Below are 8,778 nucleotides of genomic sequence, written 5' to 3' on the forward strand. Positions count from 1 at the left end.
CTCATCCATCCATCCACCCCTCCACCCACCCACCCATCCATCTATCTATCCATCATCTACCTATCTATCTATCCCCATCTACCTATTATCCACCTACCTGTCCACCTAGTAGCCCTTCTGTTCACCTACCAAGCCACCCACCATCTATGCACACATCCATTTAACTGCTCACCTATCCATCCACCTACCTGCCTGTCGATGCACCTATCTTCATGTTTATTCATCTACCCAGTCCATCCATCCATCCATCCATCCACCCACCTGCCTGCCTGTCTACCCACCCATAGGAAGTTTATCTATATGTCTGTCTGACCATCCATACATTCATCCATCCACTTGCCTACCTGTCCATTTACCTGCTTGTCCTTTCATGCTACCTGATTGCCTACCTGTCCATTTACCTACCTGTCCATTTACCTGCTTGTCCCTTCCTGTTCTGTTTATTGATCCACCCAATCTACCCATACACCTGCCTGCCCATCCACCCACCTGCTCACCCACCCATCCCCTACCCACACGTCTGTTCCCTCATTCCCTGAGGGCCTGTTTAGTGCCAGGCCCTGAGCTGTATGGGATGTTAAGATGATGCAGCACAGCTTCTGCTTTCAGGGACCTCTCAGTCTGTGCCCACTGTTCTCCTAGTGACATGTGGTCTTGCAGGGCCACAGCAAAATGTGTTGGTTCAGATGCCTGGGTCAGAAGAGGGACCTGGAACAATGAGGGGTTAGAATAATTTCAAGGAGTCAAGAAGGGCATTGCATCAGAGGCGAGCTGGGAGGTTGGTTAGGGATTGGTTTGCACAGTTATCCAGGAAGGGCTCGCAGAGGGGAGGGAATAGCGTCAACAAAGGCTCAGAGTGGGGCAAGAACAGGAATGGGTCAGGGAGCTGTCAGTGCTTCACTCTGGCTAGAGGGGCTGGAAGGGTGGGGCCTGACCTGGGGGGCTCAGCAGTTCCCACGTGGACCCTAGAGGCTGGTGGACTGGCTGGGAGCTGGCTGCCTGCATCCAGGCACAAGGGCTGCGTCTTGACCTGAGGAAGAAGGACAGAGAGAGTGATGGAGGTGAGGTGGGAGGGCAGTTCCCACTGCCTCTTCCCCAGGTACAGCCTTCAGTGCCCACTGGCTAGTCCTGCCTCCGCCCCCACCAGGCCCCTGTTGTGTGTGCTGCCACTTCCTCGAGCTCCCTGGGCTCTCCCACCTCTGGGCTTTGGCACAGGCTGCTCCCCTGTCAGGAGCGCCTTTCCTACCTGGTAGGCCTGGCCCATGAGAAGGGATTTTACTCCTTTCCAAATAAGGAAACAGAGGTCCACGGGGGGCCAAGGCTTACCCAGGGTCAGTGCCAGGCAAGAGGCCTGGGTCTTGTGCTTTTCACCACCAGCTCCCTGCCTGCCTGGACCTCAGGTTTTCTGTCTCTGAAAATGGGCTGACAATGCCTGCCCCCCACTCAGGCCACACAGGTAGTAAGAAAGAGTTTGGAGAACCATCGAGGAGTAAGCATTGAGGGACATGTGGTCCCTAGTACCCCCAGCCTTGCCTCTCACAGGAGGTGACATTGGAGGCGTGCATCCCAGTGGACAGGCTGGAGGGTTGGTGGCTGGTGGCATGCCCAGGATCCTGGGCAGCCAGCTTATCTCCATCCATGCCAGGGTTCCTGTGGCCCGGGGTAGGAGGACCTCTTTATCTCTCTGCAGCAGTAGCATTTTCTGAAGAGATGAAGCAGGAGGCAGGCCCACATGCCCAGTCCCAGGGCCAGCCTTTGGGGCTGTTTCTGGGAGAGACAAAGGCTTCCATCCCTTTCACATGCCCAGGGCGTCCCTGGCACTGGATCAGGCCTCTTGGCCTATCTGGGGCCCAGTAGCAGGTGAGGTCCCCCCTGGGCCCCTACCAGACTGCCCCTCCACCTGGACCCTTCTTCTGGGCCCCTCCCCTCAACCCTTCCTGGACACCCACCCCGTGCCTCTCCCCTGCTTTAAGTGGACCACCCAACTGCCAAGCCCCATCTGCCTCCCCGGCCACGTCCCCTCCTCTCTTCCTGCCGACTCCCAGCTACAGCCACATGACCTCTGGCCCGCTTCCAGCTCTCCAGGGCCTGGTCCTCCCCCATTCCCTCGTATCCACACAGGCTGTGCTCTCAGCCCAGCCTACCCCGGCTTTGCTTCCCACCTGCTTCCCCGGGCGGGCGGCCAGCTCTGCCCACCTTCTCAGCTCCTCTGCAGTCCCTCAGTGCTCTGTGGGGCCCTGAACCACAGTCCACACTCCCTTGGGGTTAGCTCCCTGCACTTTGCCTCTCCTGGCCCTCTCCCCCATCCTACCTCCATGCCTCTGTGAGGGCGGGGCAGGGTTGCATCTCCATTTTACAGAGAGGAGCCTGGAGCCCGAGAGGCTTACCCAGGACCACCCAGCTGCTCAGTGGCAGCCTCATGCCAGGACAGCCTACCGCCCGCAGCCTGCCGTGTCCCTCGCCCCCACGGGGATGCATCTTGAGTGGGTGTGGGCTCCATCTTCCCTAGAGGCCAGGTGCTCTGGACTTGGTTCCCAAGAGCTAGATGCTGGGTCAGAGCAGTGAGGCCGGGACAGCCAGTGTCTACGGTCCTGGTGGTCGTGGCAGGCAGAGTGGCCGCTGCCTCCTAGGTTCTTCCATTTGAAGGAGCTGCATCGGCCAGCCGTTGCCACAGACGTGCTGCTTAACAAACCACCCGAAAACCTAGGGGCTGAAAACCACGCTCATTTCTTCCCACGGACCGGTAGGTCGACTGAGTTTAGCTGCTGGAGGCTCAGTTAGACTTTGTCACTCCTCCGAGGACTGGATGGGGATCAGGCTGCCGTGGCTGGGTGGCTCGGCTCTGTGCCACAGCCTGCCATGTTCCTCCTGGGACCAGCAGCTGGCCCAGGCACGCTTTCCTCCTGGCAGTGGCAGAGATACACGAGAGACCAGACAGAAGGCATGAGGCCCTGGCTTGGAATGGGCAGGCTGCCACTTCCATTGGAGCAGGCCCTGTGGCCTTGGCAGTGACATGGGACAGCCCTGCTAAAGTGTGTGGGCACAGAATTGGGCCGATGGTGGGATCTCCCACAGGCGGTGTGGACAAATGTGCTAGCAAGTCCTCACGTTGGCTCTTGGAGTTAGGAACTCTTCCCATCCCCATTTCCACACAGGAAACAGTTCAGAGAGGCACAGAAGCATGGCCCAGAGCACACAGTGAGTTAGGGACCTCCCTGTTTCCCTCCTGTGGAGCCAGCGTGAGCCCCTGGGAGCTGGAGGGTGCCAGGGCTCAGTGGGGTTGAAGCCAAGGCTGAGACTGGGTTCTGAGCCTGCCTCGGGAAGGCAAGGCACTGAAATGTGAGTGGTGAGGAGAGAAGGTGGAGGAAGGGGGCAGGCGGGACCACCTGTGGGCTGAGGGCCTGGGGCTCGGAACCCAGCTCAGAGCCACTCTGGGGCGCCCCTGGGCTGCAGGGCCTCTGCTCAATCTGTTGCACCATCCAAGCCCCAGTTACAAGATGGGAACAAACGTGCAGACTTCCATGTTGCTGTGTGCAGCCGCTTTGCTGAATCCACTGATTTTAGAACCTACTTCTGAATATGAGTCAGATTAGATGTGGGGGAAGAGCAGCAGCCTCTTAGCTCAGACCCCAAGAATGAATTTTTACAGCATATTGTGGGCAATCTCTGCTGCAGGAATGTGTAATCGAAATGCTGAAGAGGTCGTCAGCGGAGGAGGGCAGGAACACCAGCCCTTGCTGAAGGTGGGCCCCTGCGGAGTTGTTATCTTGGCAGAGTAGCCTCTTGAAATTGGATTTCTCATTATCAGACCCTCTTTGCGGATGGTGTTTATGTGAGATAGTCATTCGTTATAGGCACGGAAGTTAAGGACGGGGGGAGAGAGGATCATTTGCTCCCAGAAATCAAATCCCTGGAGCCAGGAATCCTTGGCGTCCTTCCACATTAAATTATTCTTCCCCAGGAGGATTTGCACGCATCCTCCCGGGTTGTGACCTTCTCTTGGCTCTGTGGAAGGTGGTAGTTTTATCTTCATCTCAAACTGTAAACGGAAGAAAAACCTCTGGACAGAGCATCGTGAGATAGCTCTGCAGTCAGGGTCAGCTCTTCTGGGAGATGATCTTTTGTTTGGATTGAGTGTCATTGAGGAGGAGTGTGACAAACAGAAGCAGATGTCATAATTTTCAGTGTTGATAGCAGCTCGCAAAGCATAAGCTCCATGAGGGCAGGGGGTCTGGTCTGTTTTGGGCACTAGTTGCATGGCTAGTACATAGTAGATGACAAGTATTTTTTAAATAAGTGAATGAACAAAGTTATTCCAAAACATTGGTCCCAGGAGGTGCTCTGTGACGAATGGATTCTACGAATAAATAACTTGGGGAAACATGTCTAGTCTTGAAGGTTCATGAGACCCACTAACACGTTCAAGGTTTTGATAAGTCCTGCAGTGAAGGACTTCCATATTATTTTATTTAATCCATCAGTTTCTAAAAATGTTTGGCCACAGATATCCCCTTTCCTGTCCATCCTAGATCACAGTTTGGGAGATTCTGACTCACTGAGTATATCAAAGGCAGGGCTTTGAGGCAGGAGAGCACAGTGTGGGATTGAGAACCTCAGGTTCCTCAGGGTCTTGTTCTCACTCCGACATTTACTCTCCGTGTAACTGCAAATAATTTTCATAATGAGAATGTGAACAGTAGCAACAATTGCAACCCTAGTTTCCCAGAATATTCCAGGCTAGGAGGAAGAACTGGGAACACAGTGATGGGAACTTCTGGTGATGCTCTGGTCTATCCACTCAGAGCTTCCCGTCCATCTTGGTCTGGACAGCCTCAGAGCTTCACCCCGCATTGGCACCTGCAGCGTGCTGCAGCATTGGCTCCGTGTGATAGCCTTTGTTCCGCTCTGTCTCCCAGGCTGGAGTGCGATGGTGCAATCTCGGCTCACTGCAACCTCTGCCTCCTGGGTTCAAGCAATTCTCCTGCCTCAGCCTCCCAAGTAGCTGGGATTACAGGCATGTGCCACCACACCCAGCTAATTTTTGTATTTTTTAGTAGAGACAGGGTTTCACCATGTTGGCCAGGCTGGTCTTGAACTCCTGACCTCAAGTGATCTGCCCGCTTCGGCCTCCCAAAGTGCTGGGATTACAGGAATGAGCCAACGTGCCTGGCCCGTTTCTTCTTGTTGGCTGACTATAGAGGAGCGGCCTTGCTGCTGCTGCTGGGCACCCTGCCCATACACTCCTTTCCATCTGGGACCCGCCCTCCATCTTTGTGTCCCCAAGTGGAGAAGGACTCTGGTAACCCACTTCCGGCTCCTGTGCCTTCATCATCCTCCCCTTCAAATCTTGCTTTGTGGCTTCAATTCTGTGTCCGTCATCACATTGGATGCGCATGGCAGCCTTGGAGAGGCAGGCAGACAGATGCATCATCCGCATGACACAGATGAGGCAGCTGAGGCCCACCCAGGATGTGTGACTTGTCTGAGGTCAGACACTTAGTGGCAGGGGTGGGGGTGGCAGTGCACAGACATCCAAGCTAGATCCCAAGAGTCCTCTTGCTCGGACCCTCCAGGAGATGGCTGGAGGTGGCCTGGGCCAGGCTGGCATTCTGGATGAGTCTTGCCTGGCCTTGCTCATCCAACGCTCAGCCAACCTGGCTTCTTGGCCCCTGGCTGGGTTGCCATGGGAACTGCCTTGCCCTGGTGGGACTGCTGTGGCCAGGCAGATAGGGAGGGAATGGGACGAGGCACGGCTGACCCCTGAGCTGGGATGTCCAGCCCCTCTAGTGGATCTACTGGTGGCTAAGGCAGAAGGGAGGACCTGTTTGAGGTCACAGTGAACCAGGAGTTCGTCCCTCTTAACCCACACCAGGCTGCTGCCTTAAGGCAAAGGGCTGGGACCTACTCTGGTTGTAGATGAGGCCCAAGGGAGAAGCTAGAATGGAAAGGGAGGGGACCCACTGCGGGAGGGCCGGCAGGGCTCCTGCACTCTCACCGTATCCTACAGCAAGGCACAGGGGAACTGTGGCAAGCCCACTTTGCAGATGAGCAGAGGGAGGCCGCAGGCAGGGACCAAACTGAGGAATGAACCCCTGGGGGACCTGACTGATGCCCAGGCGCCCTCTACCTCTAAAGGGAGCCATCTCTGAGACTGCACCCCAGGCAAGGGGTGGCGGAAAGGACAGCCACTGGGTGGGGACCACTCCAGTCTCCAGCCTGCTTCCCATGGGCATTGCAGTGGACACACCTGGTTTGAGCACTTTCTGTCTCGTGAGCTCCAGTGAGCCCCTTGGTTCCTCCGAGCTCGATTTCTTCACTGTGCTTTGCCCTGGGAAACAGCTGTTCTCAAAAGGGCTCTGCCACCCCAGGCCCTTGCTCCTTTCTCTGGGTAGTTTTCCCTGCCTGGCGGGACTCACAACCAGGCATCACCTCCACCAGGAAGCCTTCCCTGATCCCTACTGGGTATCCTCTTTGGTGATTGTCTTTTTCAATGGCAGTGACCCCTGGATGCGTGTGTGTTCCCAGTGTGGTACAGCACCTGCTCAGAGTGGGGCCTGTGAGTGGCTGAGGAATGAGGCATGGATTGTTTGTGTGACGGAGTGAGCTCCCCATCCTTGGGGGCTGTAGGGAGTTTGGGCTCATGATGGACATGGCAGACAACAGGAAGGTCTTGGCACTTGGGACCCAGGGCCTGGCCTGGGGCGGCTGCTTGTGCCCACATCTGACAGGGCCTTGTCATCATAGCTGCACAACGTCACCCTGGCGCTGGAGCTGCTGAAGGACGAGGGCCTGCTCAGCTGTCCCGTCAGCCCTGAAGGTGAGAGTGCGTGGCCGATGCCCACATGGTGGCCAGCCCTGGGTGGCCGCCTCGTGCAAGAGCCACAGAACAGGGTGCAGGGCGCTAGGGGATGAGCACGCGTTGGCAGAGTCCTCTTGCCTGGCAGGGGTGGAGAATGGGTGCTTGCCGAGGTTTCCTGGGTGGGGGTACTGCAGCCCCAGGAGAGGAGGTCCTGGGGTGGGGGAGACCAAGGTCTCTGGGGACAGGCTGTCCAGAGAAACCAGACCTTGAGGAGTTGCTGTGTTGGAGGCACCACAGAAGGGTTCAGGGGAGGACTGGCCAAGAGGAGGAGGCAGGTCACACAGCGGGCATGGGACTCAGGCCTGGAGTGACCAGCTGTCCTAGTTTCCAAGGATTCTCCTGGTGTTAGCACTGAAATCCTGAATGCCAGGAAACCCCTCAGTGCAGGGCACACCGGGATGGTCGGTCACTGCCACCTAGGCCTGACCGGCTGCTCTGCCCTCCTTTGGTCCACAGACATCGTGAACAAGGATGCCAAGAGCACACTGCGGGTGCTCTATGGCCTGTTCTGCAAGCACACGCAGAGAGCACACAGGGACAGTATGCCCCGTGGAGCCCCGAATTGACCCTCACTGCCCCCAGAGCCTGCCTGTCAGCTCAGCTCAGAGGGCCCAAGGCCACAGGGGGTCCTCCCGCAGTCCCGCTGTTTCCTGTGCATTCATGACCTGCTTTCCTCCCACCCTGTCTCCTGTCTCCATCATCAGATTATCTCTGAACCCCCTTGTGTGGATCATTTTGAGCTGCCTGGCCTTGCTCAGTTTATTTTAATAAAAGTATTTCTGGGAGGGATTCTGGGAACTTGCCAGGGTGCTGTGGAGGGCCCTTAAACCCACAGCCTCCCTCCCGTGGGGTGAGTGTGGGTCACATCAGTCTCTGGGCCCAGGCTCGTGAGAGCCCAGAGAGGTGGCATCACTCAGGGCTGGAGGCTCTCAGGGACAGGGCCCACAGCCCCAGACCCTAACCTTTCCAGCCCAGCTCCCTACACTGGCCTGCTTCTCACTCGGGATGATGGGCCCCAGAGTCACCCTTCAAGGCAGGAGCCCGCGTGGCTCCATAGCCACGCCCCCACCCACCCACCGGGAGAAGTGGATTCAGTGACTGTTAAAGCAACACAGGCCGGGCTGAGCCCTGCAGCTGCCCTCATGAGTTTTGCCCAAAAGTCACAAAGGAGCAATCTTCATGGTTGGTTAGTGGGTTCAGCTCGTCTCCAGTCTGTCCTCGGGAGCTGTGGTTTCCCACTCGCTCCAGTGAGACTTGGCGTTTTCTGCACATAAGAGTTGCGTGGGAGAATTGCGCATAGTCGGTCCAGGGCTTCTGGAGTGGGGCTGAGCTGATGGCTGATGGGAGCAGAGGAGGAGGCTGGCGGGGAGGGCTGAGGCAGGCAGGGAGGTCTGAGGCTGGCGGGGAGGGCTGGGACTGGAGGGAAGGGGTGGAACTGGTGGGGAGGGCTGGGACTGTGGGGGGAGGGGTGGAACTGGTGGAGGGCTGAGGCTGGGTGGGAGGGGGGGGGGGGGTTTTTGAGCTGGTGGGGAGGGGAGGTTGGGGGAGGGTGGGACTGGCCGGGAGGAGTTGATGGTTGGTGGGGAGGGGTGGAACTGGTGGGAGGGCCTGAGGCTGGGGGGAAGGTGAGGCTGGTGGAGGTGGGGTTGGTGGGGAGGGGTGGCGGTGGGAGGGGTGAGGCGGCAGGGGCTGAGGCTGGTGGGGAGGGTGGAATGGCAGGGAGGGGTGAGGCTGGTGGAGAGGGCAACCACTGCCCCAGGCTGCTCCTCCTCCTTGGACCCTGAAGAGGCCTTTGGGTCTGGGATTTTCACAGTTTGACAGCTGTGGCCTTGGGGAGGGGCTTGAGAAGGGGTTAGGGGATAGGTCATCACTGACACCCACTAGGGGCGCCTGGGCAGATGTCCTTCGGGAGAGCAAGA

The 8,778-nt window shown here is 57.6% G+C and overlaps 1 protein-coding gene across 5 annotated transcripts in view; it reads left to right on the top strand.

Annotated features, from left to right (window-relative positions):
* PARVG (parvin gamma) overlaps positions 1-7,648 on the top strand; it is a 28,235-nt gene extending 20,587 nt beyond the window's left edge. For 4 of the 5 annotated variants that reach the window (XM_017850024.1, XM_017850022.1, XM_017850025.1 and 1 more), the window contains 2 exons: positions 6,745-6,817; positions 7,316-7,648. In XM_017850024.1, coding sequence (XP_017705513.1) covers positions 6,745-6,817; positions 7,316-7,425 — 183 coding nt within the window. In that variant the 3' untranslated portion in view covers positions 7,426-7,648. Of the gene's footprint in view, positions 1-3,675; positions 4,385-6,744; positions 6,818-7,315 lie in introns of those variants that run through there. The other variant, XM_017850026.1, reaches the window with a different exon arrangement.
* Positions 7,649-8,778: the final 1,130 nt, after the last annotated feature.

This window comes from Rhinopithecus bieti, unplaced genomic scaffold (assembly GCF_001698545.2).
Source record: "Rhinopithecus bieti isolate Rb0 unplaced genomic scaffold, ASM169854v2 scaffold_33210, whole genome shotgun sequence".
NCBI lineage: Eukaryota > Metazoa > Chordata > Mammalia > Primates > Cercopithecidae > Rhinopithecus > Rhinopithecus bieti.